We start from the raw sequence: 21683 nt of genomic DNA, 5'->3' as shown, positions 1-21683 counted from the left end.
GTCACCATGTGGCGGCAGAGGTTGACTGTCTCCCCCAAGCGGGCAGTGATGGCAAAATGATTCTTGAATTAACCCTTTAGCACCGAACGTGTCGGCAGCGACGCGTTTATGCATGTCGTCTTTGAAGCTTCGTCACGCTGTAATTACGTCACCCACGTGCCACTGGTTGGTCTCATTTGAAAGTGCGGAAGTTGATGTCCACTCCAGTTTTTATTTGAAGTCAATCGACCAAGAAAAACGGGAGATGTCATTTGAGTTTTATAGTTTTATTGCACTCATAAATATGCATTAAAACGCTGCATGTACCATGTATCTATCTCCATATTTCCATCATTTCTTGTCCTTTTTCAAAACCGAAAGCAGCACAAAAGACTACATATCCCAAGATCCGTTGTGATGTCAAGAAGGACGAACCGAATGTGAACATTTTTAATAAATTACCGAGCTAGGCGCCAACTAAGGAAAAGGAGGCATGAACACCGGTTGGGTTGCGCGAGCGACTTTGAAACGTACAGAATGAATCGAAAACTAAATTTAGCGCAAGCTAATGCATTTTTTCATCAACTCAAGGAATAGGATGAGCTGCATTTGTCGTTGTTTTCCTCAGATTAGTCGGCGTCTCGGCGAGTAGAAGTGACAGCAGCGCTCAAACGGCAGAAGAGTAGGCTGTGTGACGTTGTATGTGACACAGCTCAGTGACCTGTTCAAAAACAAACTTTATTGAGTGCGCAAAAAAAAAAACTATCGGGTCGCATGCTTGAAAAAATTGAATTGAACTACTAGCCAATATTTTTGAAAATACTTTTTTTCAATGTTATATATATTTTTTTCTTCACTATGAATCTTTTCAATTTTTATATAAATGTGTGTTCGAGAAGCTTGATTGCATGTACGTATACTTTAGATAAGGTGATGGGTATAATACCTAACTTCACAAAGAGATATCCTCCAAAACTTTCTTGTGTTAGATGATATATATAATTTTTTTCTCACTATTTTGCACTGTATATAACCTGTTTTGACCATAGTATGTATAAAGGCCAAAAACGCCTATGACCATACCCGCTGTTTGTGTTGAATAGTCAAACATAAAACTATTCAATCTTATTTTTTTCTATTGAATGTTTATCCTAACAAGTTGAATAAATATTATCAAGCTTCAAAACGGTTGGTGGAGCATGTTGGTTGTCAATGGGACACCAACATTACAAATTTTGAAAAAATATTTTGGGATTTTTTTGTCTTTTTGTGTCCAAAATGTGGATTATAATTGGTCAGTGAAGAAAACAACAGTTTGGACATGAAGTTCAAGGTGTCCTGAAAAAAGGGACCCAACTTGGCCATTGTGAACAATTTTTTCTTTAAAATATAAAGGCAACATCAAATGCATGCAAATTCGGCCAAAATAGGCTTAGTTGTTAAAGGGTTAATGAAGCTTTGCAGCTTGGTTCATTTGGTTTGTCAAATAAAGTGTTACCGGTTAATATATTTTTATTATTATTTTTATATATATATTATGATCATTAGTTGAAATCCTCTTCATTTTATACGAAAGTTGGCAGAGAACAAACACAGCCACTGTCACAATTACATAGACTGAAGCAGCATTTGGAAGTAATGCATCTGGTGTATTGGGTGAGGAGTAGGGGTCGCGTTAACCGAATATTATCCGTCGTTGACCGGTTTTTTAAAACGGTGATGGAAAAAACTGAAGTCTATCCGTCATTTTGACAGGTTGCAATTCACACCCCAGACCACAGGATGGCGAGTGAGCATATTAATTAGCTATTGTCTCTCTTGATGAATGACGTCGTTGGCCTTACTCGGAAAAATGTCCGAACTAGCATTCAGGTGTAGCAAACACGGAAACGTTAGGAAGCTTTGGAGAGCATTGTCTAAGGCTATGTTCATACTACAGGTCTTAATGCACGAATCCGATTTTTTCGTGTTTTTCGAGTGAGGCATTAACTTGATGGTCTGAACGTGACAAGTCACATAGAACTGGACCATTTCAAATCCGATCTGGGTCACTTTCGTATGTGGTTCAAATCCGATCTGGGCCACATTTTTCCAGACTGTCGCGGCGGTCTGTACTGTCCACTCTCCCAAATCGGATTTCATGCAGCAATTACGTCATCGAATAGCGAGAGAGACGCTACTGTAGCGATGCAGCTGTGCGTTATTAGCGTGTAGCTTGCAGTGAACACGGCTTTTGGGGAAGGGCTGGGCTTGACAACAGTCATAAAAAATAAAAATGGGTTGAGGATAAGCCTGAGAATGCTCAGTTTTCTCTGTTCCAAGTGAGCAATATTTCAATATTGCCTACACGGCCGAGAGTCGAGGCAAACTGCCCGTATGTGTGTGTGACGTGCACGGACAGTGCGTGCATGCTATCGATCCATATAAACTTTGAATATAAGCCTAAACGGGGATTATTTATGTCTGTTATTTGTGTCCTCCTTTTGAAAAGCAAAATATGATATCCCTGGAATGACGGATGACGTGTGTCATTTGTTTTGATGCTTCTGCGCACCGGCGCGTGTCGGACTGCGAATTAGAGCGCATGCGTAATACTTGAATGGTCTCAATGGACAAAAGCAGTCTGAACGGGCACGCCAAAAAAAACGGATATGACAAAAAAATCGGATTTGTGCATTAAGACCTGTAGTATGAACGTAGCCTTATTGAATGAGCAGGGACAAACAGCTTGGAGTCAGAAGTACGTGCGCTATTCTCAAACCTGAACGCACCCCGAGTCTTGGATGACAAATCAACAGAGCAGAGAGTAGACACAACATGGCTGGTAGTTTCTTCAATTTATTCAGAGTTGAGTAAGTAACGCACCACTTTTGACCAACACTGCTATTGAATATGTCATTATTATCATTTTAAAAATTTAAGTGACGGGTAAAAATAGATTATGACCGGATTTTTATGACCCTGTCAGTCAAAATGACAGACAACGAAAAAGTCTAGCGCAACCTCTGGTGAGGAGTGCGAAAAAGCGTCCAAATGTCAGCTCAAAAAGTCACCAAACACCCTTAAAAGTTGAAGACCACACAAGGAATATTTTAGTGCTGATGTGTTTTTCTTCTTTTTCATTCGCACTATGCCTCTCTCTTTTAGCGCTGCCGCAGTGGGTGAGAATGATTAATGACACTCAACTGGATAGTGGGGAGAATCTCCAGTGGGAGTGCAAGGCCACGGGGAGGCCCCGGCCTACCTATCGCTGGCTGCGTAATGGTTTGCCCTTGACATCCCAGGTACAAGCACTTCGCCTCTTCTTCTTTTTGCTGAAAAAATACCTCGGGGTGCTCGACGTCGTCATGAATCTTCATCAAATCAATGCTAGGTCTTCTTTTTCACGTTGCAGGGTCGAGTAGAAATTGTGAACGGGGAGCTCTCTATTCACAAATTGCAGCCCGTGGACTCGGGGATGTACCAGTGTGTGGCAGAGAACAAGTACGGCACCATTTACTCCAACGCCGAACTCAAGATTTTAGGTAATTATGACCTTGATCATGGAATTTAACATGACTTCGCATTCATTCCGAAGTCAGTCCGATCTGTAATAAAGTGTAATTGCACATCCACTATATTACAGTTGAGTTTGTGGGAGAAGTGTTCACTTGATGCGCACACACGGGACAGAGCAGGACATACAGTGGGGCAAATAAGTATTTAGTCAATCACTAATTGTGCAAGTTCTCCCACTTGGAAGTATTAGAGAGGCCTGTAATTGTCAACATGAGTAAACCTCAACCATGAGAGATAGAATGTGGAAGAAAAAACAGAAAATCACATTGTTTGATTTTTAAAGAATTTATTTGAAAATCATGGTGGAAAATAAGTATTTGGTCATTACCAAAAGTTCATCTCAATACGTTGTTATGTACCCTTTGTTGGCAATAACGGAGGCCAAACGTTTTCTGTAACTCTTCACAAGCTTTTCACACACTGTTGCTGGTATTTTGGCCCATTCCTCCATGCAGATTTTTTCTAGAGCAGTGATGTTTTGGGGCTGTTGTTGGGCAACACAGACTTTCAACTCCCTCCACCGATTTTCTATGGGCTTGAGATCTGGAGATTAGCTAGGCCACTCCAGGACCTTGAAATGCTTCTTACAAAGCCATTCCTTTGTTGCCCTGGCTCTGTGTTTGGGATCATTGTCATGCTGAAAGACCCATCCACATCTCATCTTCAATGCCCTTGCTGATGGAAGGAGATTTTCACTCAAAATCTCTCGATACATGGCCCTATTCATTCTTTCCTTTACACAGATCAGTCGTCCCGGTCCCTTTGCAGAAAAACAGCTCCAATGCATGATGTTTCCAGCTCCATGCTTCACAGTGGGTATGGTGCAATTCAGTATTCTTTCTCCTCCAAACACAAGAACCTGTGTTTCTACCAAAAAGTTCTATTTTGGTTTCATCTGACCATAACGCATTCTCCCAGTCCTCTAATGGATCATCCAAATCCTCTCATAGTCAACCGCAGATGGGCCTGGACGTGTACTTTCTTCAGCAGGGGGACACATCTGGCAGTGCAGGATTTGAGTCCCTGGCGGCGCATTGTGTTACTGATAGTAGCCTTTGTTACTGTGGTCCCAGCTCTCTGTAGGTCATTCACTAGGTCCCCCCGTGTGGTTCTGGGATTTTTGCTCACTGTTCTCGTTATCATTTTGACGCCACGGGGTGAGATCTTGCATGGACCCCCAGATCGAGGGAGATAATCAGTGGTCTTGTATGTCTTTCATTTTCTAATAATTGCTCCCACAGTTGATTTCTTTCCACCAAGTGTTTTATCTATTGCAGATTCAGTCTTCCCAGCCTGGTGCAGGTCTACAATTTTGTCTCTGGTGTCCTTCGACAGCTCTTTGATCTTGGCCATAGTGGAGCTTGGAGTGTGACTGACTGAGATGTGGACAGGTGTCTTTTATACCGATAATGAGTTAAAACAGGTGCCATTAATACAGGTAACGAGTGGAGCTTCGTTACACCTCGTTAGAAAGTGGTTAGACATCTTTGACAGCCAGAAATCTTCCTTGTTTGTAGGTGACCAATTACTTATGTTCCACTCTAATTTGGAAATAAATTCTTTAAAAATCAAAAAATGTGATTTTTTTTCCCTACATTGTCTCTCATGGTTGAGGTTTACCCATGTTGACAATTACATGCCTCTTTAATCTTTTTAAGTAGGAGAACTTGCACAATTGGTGGTTGACTAAATACTTATTTGCCCCACTGTACTGCATAAAAAATATTGAACAATAAATAGAAAGACAAAGATAATGAAATAAAAAGTCTCCTGAAAGCTAGAACGAGGAAACATGACGTACAGTATGCAGCACTTGGCTTCACTGTGACTACGGTGGCAGATGAGGAAAGACCATTGTGTTTATGGTGTCTTAAAATGTTAAAAGGAGAAAACAACCCAATCGCACTCTTAATCTGCCTAGGTTTTTTTCAGCGAAAACGTACTGAATATTTCCAATCATCTTACTGTACTTAGAATTTTTTTTAGACAAATTATACCCTTTAAAGTCATGGTGAATTGACAGTCCTCTCTCAGAAAATGATTGAGAAGCACTGCATTGGGTAAATAAATATTACAAAACATCCTTGCCACGCAAAGGTAACCACTTCCAAAGCAGTTTCAAATAAGCAACATTTTAATTCGAGGACTGAAACATCATAGCAATGGTTCATGTCTTTGAAAAGAAAGAAATACTGTACAGTACTTCTTTTTATGATGCCTGAAATGGGTCACTGTATGGCAATGGAAAATATGAGAAGCTCAAGTGTAAATTAAAGCCTCTCGGCGTTATCTGCTTCCGCCTTCTTCTCTTTTCTACCCTTGGACCCCGGCGCGAATCACCAACTGTACACAAGTGGGGCGGCAGGGTATCAGCCCCTCTGCGTGGGGATCATTTCTAGAGGTGGGAATCTTTGGGCACCTAACGATTCGATTATACAGTGGGGAGAACAAGTAATTGATGCACTGCCGATTTTGCTGGTTTTCCCACTTGCAAGCCATGTAGAGGTCTGTAATTTGTATCATAAGTTCTCTTCAACTGTGAGGGACGGAATCTAATACAAAAATCCAGAAAATCACATTGTATAATTTTTAAATAATAAATTTGTATTTAACTGCATGAAATAATTATTTGATACATTACCAACTAGTAAATATTTCGGCTCTTAGTTCTTTTTTAAGAACCCCTCCTGTTCTCCACTCATTACCGGTGTTCGGCCATTCCTTACTACGCGGCGAAACGTATCAATGTAACAATGCTCAGGGCGCTTGCGCATGCATTCACACGCATGCGCACATCGGTTAGAAGCGGCGAGTACTCACTACTTTTGTTTTTATTTAGTTATTTAGAACCTTTTCACAGCCTCAAAGATACTTTTTGCATGTATTACCCTCTCATACTTTTAACCATTGTGTTTTTTTGTGTTAGCTTTGAAGCAGTTGACCACATTAGTCACGTAGCGTATTTAAACAGTCCTTATTTGATATAACTACATTTAAGTATTTTCTACAGGCATTTTTTTAGTACGTTATTCCTGTATGCATCTAAACAAAACAAGTTTAGAGCGCACGGTAGTACTTTAGGTGTCAAATTCGACTCATGTAGACGTTTCGCCAATGTAGGATATATTGGCAGAACACCGGAAGTAACTGCACCTGTTTGAACTTGTTACCTGTATAAAAGACACCTGTTCACTTGCTCAAACAATCAAACTCCAACTTCTCCACAATGGCCAAGACCAAAGAGCTGTGTAAGGACATCAGGGATAAAATAATAGACCTGCACAAGGCTGGGATGGGCTACAGGAAAATAAGCAAGCAGCTTGGTGAGAAGGTAACAACTGTTGGAGCGATTATTAGAAAATGGAAGAAGTTCAAGTTGACGGTCAGCCTGCCTCGTTCTGGACTCCATGCAAGATCTCACCTCGTGGGGCATCACTGATCATGAGGAAGGTGAGGGATCAGCCCAGAACTACACGGCAGGACCTGGTCAATGACCTGAAGAGAGCTGGAACCACAGTCTCGAAGAAAACCTTTGGAAATACGCCGTCATGGATTGAAATCCTACAGCGCACGCAAGGTCCCGCTGCTGAAGCCAGTGCATGTCCAGACACGTCTGAAGTTTGCCACTGACCATCTGGATGATCCAGAGGAGCAATGGGAGAAGGTCATGTGGTCGGATGAAACCAACATTGAAAAGATCTGCATGGAGGAGTGGGCCAAAATGCCTGCTGCATTGTGTGCAAACCTTGTCAAGGACTACAGGAAACGTTTGGTATCTGTATTAGCAAACAAAGGTTTCTGTACCAAATATTAAGTTCGATTTTTGTGATGTATCAAATACTTATTTCATGCAATTAAATGCAAATTTATTATTTAAAAATCATACAACGTGATTTTCTGTTTTTATGTATTAATTCCGTCCCTCACAGTTGAAGAGAACTTATGATACAAATTACAGACCTCTACATGCTTTGCAAGTGGAAAATCAGTGTATCAAATACTTGTTCTCCCCACTGTAAATCGATTATTGATCATTGATTGGTATTGACCAAATACTTATTTTCCACCATGATTTGCAAATAATTTTTTTAAAAATCAAACAATGTGATTTTCTGTTTTTTTTTTTTTGTTGTTGTTGTTTTTTCCCGCAATTTGTCTCTCATGGTGGAGATTTACCCATGTTGACAATTACAGACCTCTAATATTTTCAAGTAGGAGAACTTGCACAATTAGTGGTTGACTGAATACTTATTTGCCCCTCTGGATATGCAGTTTGACACCTGAAAATAGATAGATATTGCTCGCTAGTAGTCATTTAGATGCTAGTGCGAGGCGCGCAGTCAATCAAGACTCGATTATTGCTGAAAATAGATAGATCGATATAGCCAGCTAGCTATACAGGGTGACCCAAAAAAAAGTTTACACTCAGTTGACTGCTTGTTTAAAAGCCATTGAAACATACCTAAATAGGTTGTCATGCTTAAGTGATGCATTAAGGTCACTCAATTCAGCTGGTAATCTCTCGTCTCTACAATTCCTGTGCTTCTGCTGAAAATGAAGAAAACTTTAGCTGTACCTGAATTGCTGCGTGCCGGTCTGACACCTACTGAGATTGCAGCAAATCTGAGAATATCCAGATGTGCAGTCTACAAAGTTAAAAAGAAGCTGAAAGATACTGGAACAGCCTCACGAAAACCTGGGTCTGGAAGTGCCGATCTGTGCGGACCAAAAAAGTTGATTGACAAGGTGATATGTGGCCACCCCAGAGTCCAGATCTCAATCCCCTGGATTATAGCATATGGGCAACTGTGGAGGACAGTGCCTGTAAGAAGCCACAAACTTCTGTGGCAGCCTTGGAGAGGTCCATTGTTAGATCTTGGGAAAAGATGACAGCATCCTACATAAAGAAGCGTTCCGCAGGCGCCTGGAGGCTGTTGTGACACTTAAGGGAGGACACATTGAAAAATAAAGTTTACTGTACATGTTCTTTACAATAATGTATAATTTGTGATTAAATTCTAATTCTAAGATGAATAAACATGGCATTTAAGTTGTATTATGGCAGTGTAAACTTTTTTTTGGGTCACCCTGTATTGATGCTAGTGTTCAGTGCGCAGTCAGCATTTTTCAGACCCATTGAAAGATAGTTCTTAATCCATTTGAAGTGGAAGGGCTGGCAGTGATCATTCCGTTCAAATGGATCGTACGTCAGATTGGGCGCATACAGATTAAAATGCATGAGGCAAACGGCGGATTGAGGCGTTGTTAATCAATGCTTCCTGCCTTTCGGACGTCATGAATAAAAGAAGACACCACTCTTTGCTTCTTATTCAACACGCACACGGGTGCGACCGGTCCAAAATGCTTTCTACATTATTTGAAAATGGATATGGCTTTGAGGCATGTGCCGTTATGCACATGTTCGACGTTCACGTGCGACTTTAAAGCCGAGTACTGCTCGGCGGTTGTCCTCTGCGCTGTTGATGCGCCATTTTCTCCTTGTCATCTTCTATACTGGAACGCAGCTGGTGACACCCACTCCCCTTTTGCGTACCCCTGAGGGACGCTTTGATTTACTGTCAGCGTGGCTTGCCCTTTTTTGAAGGGGAATCTGGCATTTAGGAGAATCAAAGGCCCCTTTTTTGTTTGCTGTCAAAATAGATGCCAGGTATATGTTTAACATTTTTGACTTTTTTAAAATGGCAGGCACCTCATAAAAGCCGTCTTTGTTCATCAAGCTTGAAGTTTTTCTTTAAAAAATCACACTACTGTTATGTTTTGCATGAAAATTGGTGTCCTTTGAGGAGTGCACATACTGTATGTTAGGGGTGTGACAAAATATCGAAATGATGACATATCGTGATACTTTGTATCCCAAAAGGTTATCTACCGTATTTTTCAGACTGTAAGTCGCAGCTTTTTTCATAGTTTGGCTGGGGGTGCGACGTATACTCAGGAGCGACTTATGTGTGAAATTATTAACACATTATGATGATCGGGTCGGATCACGTCATTTTCAAAGTATCGGAATCGGCAAAAAAATATCGGACATGCCTTTTTTTAATATATATATATATATATTTTTTTTTTTTTTACTAGGGCTGTCAAAATTATCGTGTTAACGGGCCGTAATAATTTATTTTAATTAATCACGTTAAAATATTTGACCCAATTAACGCACATGCCGTGCTCAGACAGATTTAAATGACAGTACAGAGAAATGCCCACATGTTAATTGTGTTTTATGGAGTTTTGCCGCCCTCTGCTGGTGCTTGGGTGCGACTGATTTTATAGGCTTCAGCACCCATGAGCATTGTGTAAGTAATTATTGACATCAACAATGGCGGGCTACTCGTTCATTTTTTGATTGAAATTTTTACAAATTTAAAAAAAAAAGAAAACATTAAGTGGGGTTTTAATATAAAATTTCTATCACTTGTACGCACATTTATCTTTTAAGAACTACAAGTCTTTCTATCCATGGATCACTTTAACAGAATGTTAATAATGTTAATGCCATCTTGTTGATTTATTGTTATAATAAACAAATACAGTCCCTATGTACCGTATGTTGAATGTATATATCCATCTTGTGTCTTATCTTTCCATTCCAACAATAATTTACAAAAAATATGGCATATTTTATAGATGGTTTGAATTGCGATTAATTGCGATTAATTACGATTAATTAATTTTTAAGCTGTAATTAACTCGATTAAAAATTTTAATTGTTTGACAGCCCTAATTTTAGTTAAACCGTTTTCTAATTGTATTTAACGTTACAGACATAATATGTTACACTCATCCAGAGTCTTTAGTTTAGGCTTAAGGTAGGGTTATCAAATTTATCCCGTTAACGGCAGTAATTAATTTTTTAAAAAATTTATCACGTTAAAATATGTAACGCAGTTAACGCATGCGCTACACGACCCACTCATGCATTGTCGCGTTCAATCTGTAATGGCGCCGTTTTACCTATATATAGAGCTAAAAGGCAGCGTAAAATGAATAGAGTGAATTTTGGCAGCCTTTGGAGCCTTTTTTTAATTGGCTAATGCCTTACAATCCCTCTCCCTACGATTAGAAATATCGTGGGAAGCAATGTGGGGAGGAAAGGTAGTAATTGATCTTTTTCTTAACACCTTATGTTATTGCCCAACGCAGAGAAGATATATCTATTGGTACCACTACGCACAGTCATGGTTGCACTTCCCATCATGCATTTGGGCAGAACAGTTAAATGGCTACAGTATCATTTACTGAAAGCTCAACAAATACACTAGATGGCAATATTTAGTCACAATATACAAAGTCAGATTTATCCTTTAAGAATTACAAGTCTTTCTATCCCTCTCACAGAAAGAATGTTGATAATGTAAATGCCATCTTGAGGATTTATTGTCATAATAAACAAATACAGTACTTATGTACTGTATGTTGAACGTATATATTCGTCCGAGTTTTATTCATTTTTTTTCTTAATGCATTGGCAAAATGTATATGATCGGGAAAAATTATCGGGAATGATTGGAATTGAATCGGGAGCAAAAAAAAAAAAAAAAAAGCAATCGGATCGGGAAATATCGGGATCGGCAGATACTCAAACTAAAACGATCGGGATCGGATCGGGAGCAAAAAAACATGATCGGAACAACCCTAAATATGATATCATTTCACATGTTATTTTAGTGTTTTGGAGTGACATTGATGGTTTGGTCAACTTGTTAGCATCTTCTTTATGCTATAGTTATCTGAATAACTCTTAATAGCAATGGCCACGTTCGCGTTCTCCCTTTCGCAATGTGTGTTCAATTGTATTATTGACTTTTTTATATTAAAATGCATGCTTTTAGTGCACTCGCACTTCTTTACGTGAAGGAGAGCGCTCACACGCCAGAAGATGGACAGCTACGCAGCTCTGAGTGAGTGGGTGAGTTAGCGAGAGAGAAACATGGCTGCGAACTACGTTCATTGTTTATGCTTGTAAAATATCTCTACAGAGGCAACGCCTGTGTTTATCATCTTTTCTGTTGTTGTTTTGTGTTTTCCACCCACGATCGGACACTTAGAGCCCATTGCGTGGTTGTATGAACGATGTGCTAATGCTAGCGAACGCATGCTAACCGTTTTTCTGTCATTGCTGTAATAGCACCAAATTATAATTTATTTACGTTGATGGAAAAATTGTTTGGTATCGAGGACGAAAGCAAATTATACGGACATCCAGCATCGTCATTTGGGAGTTAGGCTCGCTGTCTAGCCAGGACTGAGCCTCCTGGTGAGGACAGTATATTCGCATTTCGTTGTTCATGCACTGTACACTGTACACTTATTCAGCATGTTGTTCTCTATTGTATTTTTATTAGGGGTGTCAAACGATTAAAATTTTTTAATCGAGTTAATTAATCAATCGCAATTCAAACCATCTATAAAATATGCCATATTTTTCTGTAAATTATTGTTGGAATGTAAAGATAAGACACAAGATGGATATATACATTCAACATATGGTACAAGTACTGTTTGTTTATTATAACAATAAATCAACAAGATGGCATTAACATTATTAACATTCTCTTAAAGCTATCCATGGATAGAACGGCTTGTAGTTCTTAAAAGATAAATGTTAGTACAAGTTATAGAAATTTTATATTAAAACCCCTCTTAATGTTTTAGTTTTAATAAAATTTGTAAAATTTTCAATCAAAAAAATAAACTAGTAGCCCGCCATTGTTGATGTCAATAATTATACAATGCTCATGGGTGCTTAAGCCCATAAAATCAGTCGCAGCCAAGCGCCAGCAGAGGGCGACAAAACTCCAAAAAACACAAGTAACAAGTTGGCATTGCACTGTGCTGTCATTTTAATCTGTTTTGAGCGGGGCATGTGCGTTAATTGCGTCAAATATTTTAACGTGATCAATTTAAAAAATTAATTACCGCCCGTTAACGCGAGAATTTTGACAGCCCTAATTTTTATATTAAATTGCCTTTCAAGGTGACATATCTGTTCTATATGTTGGATTTTATCAAGTAAATTTCCCCCAAAAATGCAACTTATACTCCGGTGCGACTTATATATGTTTTTTTTTTTTCTCTTTGTTGGGCGTTTTATGGCTGGTGTGACTTGTAGTCCCAAAAATACGGTATATGCTCCCGCTACGAATCGAGTTATCATTTTAAAAAGGTGTCAATGTTTAAAAAAAATAGAACCAACAAGTTGCTCCCAAAATCTTCCACCATAATAGTGTCTCATTTAACTCTAAGGCTGCATTGACGGTGCTCGACGCTCAATCCATTTAGACTGGAAACGTTCGTTCATTCGAAACCAGAGCATTCACAGTCATTCTGTCCGATTTTCAGGGCATTTACAGGTCACTTTCTGTTCATTTTAGGGCATTTACAGGTCATTTACTTTTGAGTTTGAGTCACTGCCTGTTCATTTGGGTGATTCCCAGGTCACTTCCTGTTCTGTAACTCAAAATAAACAAGAAGTGACGGCCATAGACGTTCAATCCGTTGGAAGTGGGAGGGATGCTGCGACCCTCCCATTTCAAATGGATTAGACGTCTACTAGTGATAAACTCTTTCATAGCAGAACCTAGTTTTTCTGTTTATTAGTTGTTTGTAGAATATTCTAGAATGATTTCCTGACCAATGTATTGATAATCGTTGCATCGCCATATCATCAGATTATCGTTATCAAGAGCTTTGTATCGCAAAGCGTATTGTATCGTGAGGTACCAAGAGGTTCCTACTAGAGACGATCGATCGGGTCCGATCACGTCATTTTCAAAGTATCGGAATCGGCAAAAAAATATCGGACATGCCTTTTTTTAATATATATATTTTTTTATTAAATCGTTTTCTAATTGTATTTATCATTACAGACATAATATGTTACACTCATCCAGAGTCTTTAGTATAAGCTTAAGGTAGGGTTATCAAATTTATCCCGATAACGGCGGTAATTAATTTTTTAAAAAATGTATCACGTTAAAATATTTAACGCAATTAATACATGCGCTGCATGACCCACTCACACATTGTCGCGCTTAATTTGTAATGGCACCGTTTACCTATATAGAGAGATAAGCCTTACAATCCCTCTCCCTACGATTAGAAATATCATGGAAAGCAATATGAGGAAGCAAGGTAGCAATTGACCTTTGTCTTAACACCTTATGTTATTTCCCAACGCAGAGAAGATATATCAATTGGTAGCACTACGCACAGTCATGGTTCCACTTCCCATCATGCATTTGGGTTGAATGGCTGCAGTATCATTTACTGAAAGCTTAACAAATACACTAGATGGCAATATTTAGTCACAATATACAAAGTCAAAAGTCTTTCTATCGGTGGATCCCTCTCACAGAAAGAATGCTACAATGTAAATGCCATCTTGAGGGTTTATTGTCATAATAAACAAATACAGTACTTATGTACTGTATGTTGACTGTATATATTTGTCCGAGTTATATTCATTTTTTTCTTAATGCATTGCCAAAATGTATATGATCGGGAAAAATGATCGGGAATGATTGGAATTGAATCGGGAGCAAAAAAAAGCAATCAGATCAGGAAATATCGGGATCGGCAGATACTCAAACTAAAACGATCGGGATCGGATCGGGAGCAAAAAAACATGATCGGAAAAACCCTAGTTCCTACTCCTACTGTATGTAGTATTTGTTTTCCACCGGTGTTGTTTTTTGCAGCCCTTTTAATTTTCGTCTTAGTATTCGTCTTTTGGACGATAATACTTATTAGTCTTAGGCCCGAAAGCATCGTTTCTTGCTAAAACGAAATGTCATACTTTGTATTAAATATTTAAGCATGTGATGCTTTTTTTAAAAAAAAACAACAACAACAAAAGTAATTAATTAAATGAACATTTTTAATTGGGAAAAAAAATAATGGAAGAATTACATTTATTCACTTTTTTAAAAAAATATATATAAAACTTTCACACTTTCGCTTTTAAAATAATACAAATAATTGAATAAGAAAATATTTACATTTTCCCTTTTTATTTAAACTAAAACATGCAAATAAAACACATACAGATACAGATGCATAAAAAAAGGATTTCAACAATTTTGACACCTATCTCTCTTAACAATAAAATGAGTTTCAGAATATTTGCTGAAATCCATTTGTTGTTGATTTGTCGATTAGCCTAGTTGGCAAAAAAAATAGCCCTTCAAATGAATGGCCTGCGGCAAAGATGAGACTGACATACCTGCTCTAGGCAGTTCTTGCATAAAAACAATCTACTTGCTTGAAAAATATCGGTAAGACTAATTTTTTTAGATAGTCTTAAGTAGGGGTGAAAGTGGGCCAGAACGGTCAGGAACGCAGTTCCGGTATAAGATTCAGGGCCGGAATGCTGTTCCGGTACACGCAGCCCAACAACGTCATCTCTCAGTTAGTTATGTGTAAATAAATTGTTACTTTGCTATCAAAAGCTCTATTTGTCTGGTTGTTTATGTTATTTTGTGATAGGAAAATATTATTCAGATGTTTGGGATGTAACTAAAGCAAAAAATAGCCGCGTTAAAGTCAAAGTTATGTTTGAAATGTATGCGTTTACAAAAAGCTCATTTTCACTGTTTTTTCATCAGAAATTGGAAAATTGCTCAAACTAAGCTATTTTCTCATGCTGATTTCTAAAGAATGGAAAAAGATATGGACTTTCTTTTTTTCCTGCTAAAACAAGAGAGTCTAATCTTTTTTTTGGTGGCTTCCATGTTTTTATAGCAACAGAACGGAATTTTCTGTGGGCCTTGCAAAATCAGTCAAAATCCAGTAAAACGGCCGGGAGTGAATGAGTAAAAGTAAAACATATCGTCGTCATTTTAATACTTTTGTTTAGTTTTTGGTGACCAATTTTTGAAGTATCAGAATATGAGTGGGTTCTCACAAATATGTCTCCTCTATCATGTCAGAAAAGGTTGAGGCCCCTGGCCCCCTACCCTACAGACTTGACTGAAACTTTTCTAACTCCTCACAAGTAATGTTGACATTTCTGAGCTGGTTCTGCCCTCTTACAAACCTCAGGACTGATTACGTGGCTAATAACAGCCCGCAGATGAGCGATTACTCAAGGCCAGCAGTCGGCAGGCTCCGTGGCCCACATCGGCCCGTGCCGAGAGTGCGATCGGTGGTGGCTGGCCGCGATTTTACTTTGATTAAAACAAACACTCTCATCGGCGCAGGCGAGCTTCCGTTCCGGCTCGGAGGGCCAGAGCGTGGCGCGGAGTCGGCCGGGTCAGCCTCGAGCTACGGATGGGATTGGATTGTCATTGTGTGTAATGTCACTTGGAAAACGTCACTCAGCATTTAAATAATCCCGTCTGACAAAGCCTCGCAGCATGAAGATGGCCTTGATGTGTAATACAGATGCTGATGATGCTGTTCCACTTCACAGTGTGCTAAATGTATTCTCTAAGGTTCAGAACTCTTTTTGTAACTGATTTTTGTGATATACTGATAGGAGGTTGTATTTTTAGACATTTTCTTAATCCTCAAAAACTTCACATACAGTGGGGCAAATAAGTATTTAGTCAACCACTAATTGTGCAAGTTCTCCCACTTGAAAATATTAGAGAGGCCTGTAATTGTCAACATGGGTAAACCTCAACCATGAAAGACGGCATGTGGAAAAAAACAACAGAAAATCACATTGTTTGATTTTTAAATGATATATTTGCAAATCATGGTGGAAAATAAGTATTTGGTCAATACCAAAAGTTCATCTCAATACTTTGTTATGTACCCTTTGTTGGCAATAACGGAAGTCAAATGTTTTCTGTAACTCTTCACAAGCTTTTCACGCACTGTTGCTGGTATTTTGGCCCATTCCTCCATGCAGATCTCCTCTAGAGCAGTGATGTTTTGGGGCTGTCATTGGGCAACACGGACATTCAACTGCCTCCATAGATTTTCTATGGGGTTGAGATCTGGAGACTGGGTAGGCCACTCCAGGACTTTGAAATGCTTCTTACGGAGCCACTCCTTTGTTGCCCTGACTGTGTGTTTGGGATCATTGTCATGCTGAAAGACCCAGCCACGTCATCACGGACTTTCAACTCCCTCCTCACCCCGTGGCATCAAAATGATAACAAGAACGGTGAGAAAAAATTCCAGAACGACACGGGGGGACCCAGTGAATGAGCTACAGAGAGCTGGGACCACAGTAACAAAGGTTACTATCAGTAACAGAATGCGCCGCCAGGGACTCAAATCCTGTACTGCCAGACATGTCCCCCTGCTGAAGAAAGTACACGTCCAGGCCTGTCTGCGGTTCACTAGAGAGCATTTGGATGATCCAGAAGAGGACTGGGAGAATGTGTTATGGTCAGATGAAACCAAAATAGAACTTTTGGGTAGAAACACAGGTTCTCATGTTTGGAGGAGAAAGAATACTGAATTGCACCGTACCCACTGTGAAGCATGGGGGTGGAAATATCATGCTTCTGGGCTGTTTTTCTGCAAAGGGACCAGGACGACTGATCTGAGTAAAGAAAAGAATGAATTGGGCCATGTATCGAGAGATTTTGAGTGAAGATATCCTTCCATCAGCAAGGGCATTGAAGATGAGACGTGGCTGGTTCTTTCAGGATGACAATGATCCCAAACACACAGCCAGGGCAACAAAGGAGGGGCTTCGTAAGAAGCATTTCAAGGTTCTGGAGTGGCCTGGCCAGTCTCTAGATCTCAACCCCATAGAAAATCTGTGGAGGGAGTTGAAAGTCCGTGTTGCCCAACAACAGCCCCAAAACATCACTGCGCTAGAGAAAATCTGCATGGACGAACAGGCCAAAATACCAGCAAAAGTGTGTGAAAAGCTTGCGATGAGTTACAGAAAACGTTTGGCCTCCGTTATTGCCAACAAAGGGTACATAACAAATTATTGAGATGAACTTTTGGTAATGACCAAATACTTATTTTCCACAATGATTTGCCAATAAATTCATTAAAAATCAAACAATGAGATTTTCTGGTTTATTCTTTCCACATTCTGTCTCTCATTGTTGAGGTTTACCCATGATGATTATATTTTAAAGTGGGAGAACTTGCACATTTAGTGGTTGACTAAATACTTATTTGCCCCACTGTAGTTATTGTAAGTATTCCACTTTAACACCCTGGAACCAACCGTTTTTTTTTCTCCCTACAGCTTTGGCACCCGTTTTTGTTCCCAATCCAGTGAGAGTCCTCGCTACACTAGGCAAGGACGCCTTCATTGATTGCAAACCTCGTGCCTCTCCTAAGCCGCAGATCACGTGGAGGCGAGGGGTCAGGAGTATACAACCCAATCAAAGGTAGACCGCATATTTATTTCCATTTAACATCACAACTATGCCAAGCATTCATTTAATCACTGGCTGTTTTAATATCAAGATACGAGGATTCCAAACTTGCATGTTTAAAAGCGCCAAAGTTTATTTTTATTTCCCTGAGTTGAAATATTCATGAAGTCGTGAAAAGTTTGCCTCCCGCAATATTTTCACATCGTTATTTTTTAAAGCAATCTCCCCACGGCGAGGGTCGAGAAGGCGTGCCGGTTTTATTAGTGTGACTGAAATGAAGTGTCAGTGCGAAACAAAACATCTTTTGCTGCCCCCCTCCTTCCCTCTCAGAGCCCACTATCGCACTCAGAGCCTCCTCGCGCACTTTCATCCTTTCACCGTCAGTCAAAGTGAGCGATGTCGTGAAACGGCATATTCGTCAGTGTCCGGAGCTTTATGTTAAGCGGACGATATTCCGCCTCGCTTAATGATCAAAATCCTCAGGAGTATCACCCCTAACGTGTCCGAGTGGCTTTGAAGCGGTCGTTTTAATAGAAATATTTCATTTAGGAAAAAGATAGAAGAGGGGATTGGGCTGTTCTTTGAACTCGGCACTGCCGCTGAAGGATAGCTTTTGGCTCGGCGGAGTGTGCGGGCCTATAAAATGATGATTAATGACTTGGGCTCGCTTGAACCCGATAAACCTCTGAGGCATTCGTCAAAGCTGCAAATCTATTTTTCTGTGGCAGCCGCGGGAAAAGTTGTACCTGAGATCGGGCTCTTATCTGACCTGAGATAAAGTCGAGGGTTTAGGGAGCGGAAAATTGTCCCTTAAATAGAGGGAAAAACTTCCTCGGCACCTAGGAGCAACTATTTCATTTTGGCGTTATATTTTTGTATGTTTTGACTACTGTATTTTTCAGACTATAAGTCAGTTTTTTCATAGTTTGGCTCGGGGGAATGGCTTATACTCTGGAGCAATTTGTGTGAAATTATTAGCGCATTACTGAATAATTTCTCATGTTATGTTCACACTAAACCGCAAGAGAAAAGGAAGTGTCGCACATCCTACCTCCAGAGTTGGCAGAGTTGTTGAAATGTGACACCAAGGAGGAAGATTTCATTGGATATAGTGATTTGGAGTGATACTAATGTTCTTTATGCTATAGTTATCTGAATTAGGGCTGCAGCTATCGAATATTTTAGTGATCGAGTAATCGACTGAAAATTCTGTCGATTAATCGAGTAATCGGATAAAACAAATATTTTTAGGTGAAGAGCAATTATAAATATACATGAGAAAACAAGACATTTCATCTAGGGAAGAAAAATTTTAGACAGCAGGCCATTTAAAAAAAAAAAAAAGTTTTTTAAACAGCAAAACCCTATCTGGAGGTGAGAGCACGCGAGAGCAGAATTACAGATGCCATGACTTTAACGAGATATTATCGCGTACTTACCTTGTTTCGATTCAAAAACGCCATGTTACATGTATCACTGAGTGTCAAGACACAGCTGTGAATGGCCACAGCTGGATTTTTGGAGGATTTTATGGGTGAAACATGGTAATATAACAAGGGTCGCAATGCAGAAATCGCAGACATCAAGGAGTGGTCGAGATTTTCTTTTTCATACATTTACCCCTTTTAAATGTTTTTTTTTTTTTCTCTCTTTTCCTTGTTTGGAAAAAAATGTTTCATCATTTAAAGATAGATTTGAGTCACGATTTTGCTGATTTAGGAGTATTTTAGATAAAAAGTTACTTACGTTCGCTATGAAGGTTCTCTACAACAGAGCCTTCCTGAGAGGTCTACTGCTGAACATTCGTTCATTCACTGGCATCCGTCCCACTTCAAACGGATTGAACGACTATGGCCGTCATTGGCAGCCAATGCCAGGCAATGAGCTAATTTTGGGCCATTTAAGGTCATTTACCTGTTGATTTTTAGTTACTTCCTGTTGATTTGGGGGTATTTTATGGGTCACTTCCTGTTCATTTTGAGTTACAGAACAGGAAGTGACCTAGGAATGACCCAAATGATTAGGTAGTGACTCAAACGCAACAGGAAATGACCTGTAAATGAACAGCAAATGATCTAAATTAGGAGTGGGAACCTCTTGGTACCTCACGATACGATATGAGTTACAATACAAACCTTACGATAACGATGATCTGACGATATGGCGATACAATGATTATCGATACATTGGTCAGGGAATCATTCTCGGATATTCTACAAACAACTAATAAACAGAAAAACAAACTTATGCTGTGAATTGGATTGAGTTTATCACTAGTAGACGTCCAATCCATTTGAACTGGGAGGGTTGCAGCGAATGAACATTCGTTCATTGGACGCCAACCCTCCCACTTCAAACGGATTGAATGTCTATGGCTGTCAGTGGCAGCCAATGAGGTAATTTTAGGTCATTTAAGGTCATTTACCTGTTGATTTTCAGTTACTTCCTGTTGATTTTGGGGTATTTCATGGGTCTTTTCCTGTTTATTTTGAGTTACAAAACAGAAAGTGACCTGGGAATCACCCAAATGAATAGGTAGTGACTCAAACTCAACAGGAAATGACCTGAAAATTCCCTAAAAATCAAACAAAATGACTATGAATGCTCTGGTTTCGAATGAACGAAAGTTCCCAGTCTAAATGGATTGGGCATCGAGCACCGTCAATGCAGCCTTTGAGTTACCTGACACACCATTTTGGTGGAAGATTTTGGTAGCAAGTCGTTGGTTTGTTTGTTTTTTTAGACATTAAAACTTTTTAAAAACGATATCTGGATTCTTGGCAGGAGCATATCGATAACCTTTTGGGATACAAAGTATCACGATGTATCACCATTTCGATATTTTGTCACAACTCTACTGTAAATGCCCCGAAAAATCAGACAGAATGACTGCGAATGCTGTGTTGTCGAATTAGTGCTGCAACGATTAATCAATTAACTTAAATATTTGGTTAGAAAAAACGATTCAAAGTAAATTTTGCTGCTTCGAGTATTTGTTTAATTAAACTGGCGTTGTAATGGTTTGTTTTGAAAGTGTTTGCATTTATTTTCATTGCTTTGGTTGGATACATGGCCCTCTAGTCTACCTCATTTCACATGGCTGAATCCATCCGCTCCCCGTTAAGACCAACATAACCTCCCATAACTTCCTGAATATAAGGCGCACCCGTGGATAATGTGCACCCCAAATTTACTTATAAAAATCTAGGGGAAATTATTGTACCCGTTTAATAATGCGCACCGTAATTTTAGCACCAATAAATAGAAAAATACAAGAAAACAGAGCTCGTGTACAGATATAGAAAACTGACTGGTGAAACACAGCACAAGCATAGCACATTGGTAGTTCAAAACATTACCATAAACTGACAATATTTACAGTAATAATATGATTTGACAACTTCTCCAACTTACCAGAATCTAGGAGAAAACAAAACAGATGTGACTTTTCTTTTAAAGGCTGCTGTATAACTTGCTCGTTTCATCATGATGAATAAATGTTTCTTTCATGGATTGATACGGTAAAATGAAAGTGAGAACATAAGTCGGAAATCCGAGAGAGCTCATTGCTGTCGACACGACGGTGACAATCGGAACGATTGTTATTTGGGTTTGAGTTTCCCGAGGGACATATATAGTTGACGGACACACACAGGAAGTCTGTGTTGTTACGTTTGTTATGGCCCGAGTTGCAATAAACGTTGACACAAATGAGTTCAAGAAACTAAATTCTGTGCTTTATGAAGAGTGAAAAAGGCAGAATTTAACACAGACGAAATCATTCGGCCGATCAGAGTGAAGTATTACTGAAACAAAATGGTGACGTCA

The 21683-nt window shown here is 39.4% G+C and overlaps 1 protein-coding gene across 2 annotated transcripts in view; it reads left to right on the top strand.

Moving 5' to 3' along the window:
- The window catches only part of LOC130917185 (contactin-5-like), a 411152-nt gene that overhangs the window by 299812 nt on the left and 89657 nt on the right, over window positions 1-21683 (top strand). For both annotated transcript variants that reach the window (XM_057838311.1, XM_057838312.1), the window contains 3 exons: window positions 3127-3263; window positions 3374-3503; window positions 17723-17867. In XM_057838311.1, the coding sequence (XP_057694294.1) occupies window positions 3127-3263; window positions 3374-3503; window positions 17723-17867 (412 nt within the window). The remainder of the gene's footprint in view (window positions 1-3126; window positions 3264-3373; window positions 3504-17722; window positions 17868-21683) is intronic.

The sequence above is a fragment of the Corythoichthys intestinalis genome, chromosome 6 (assembly GCF_030265065.1).
Source record: "Corythoichthys intestinalis isolate RoL2023-P3 chromosome 6, ASM3026506v1, whole genome shotgun sequence".
NCBI lineage: Eukaryota > Metazoa > Chordata > Actinopteri > Syngnathiformes > Syngnathidae > Corythoichthys > Corythoichthys intestinalis.
The sequence above is the reverse complement of the archived record's forward strand: the minus strand, read 5'-3'. Positions and strand labels throughout refer to the sequence as shown.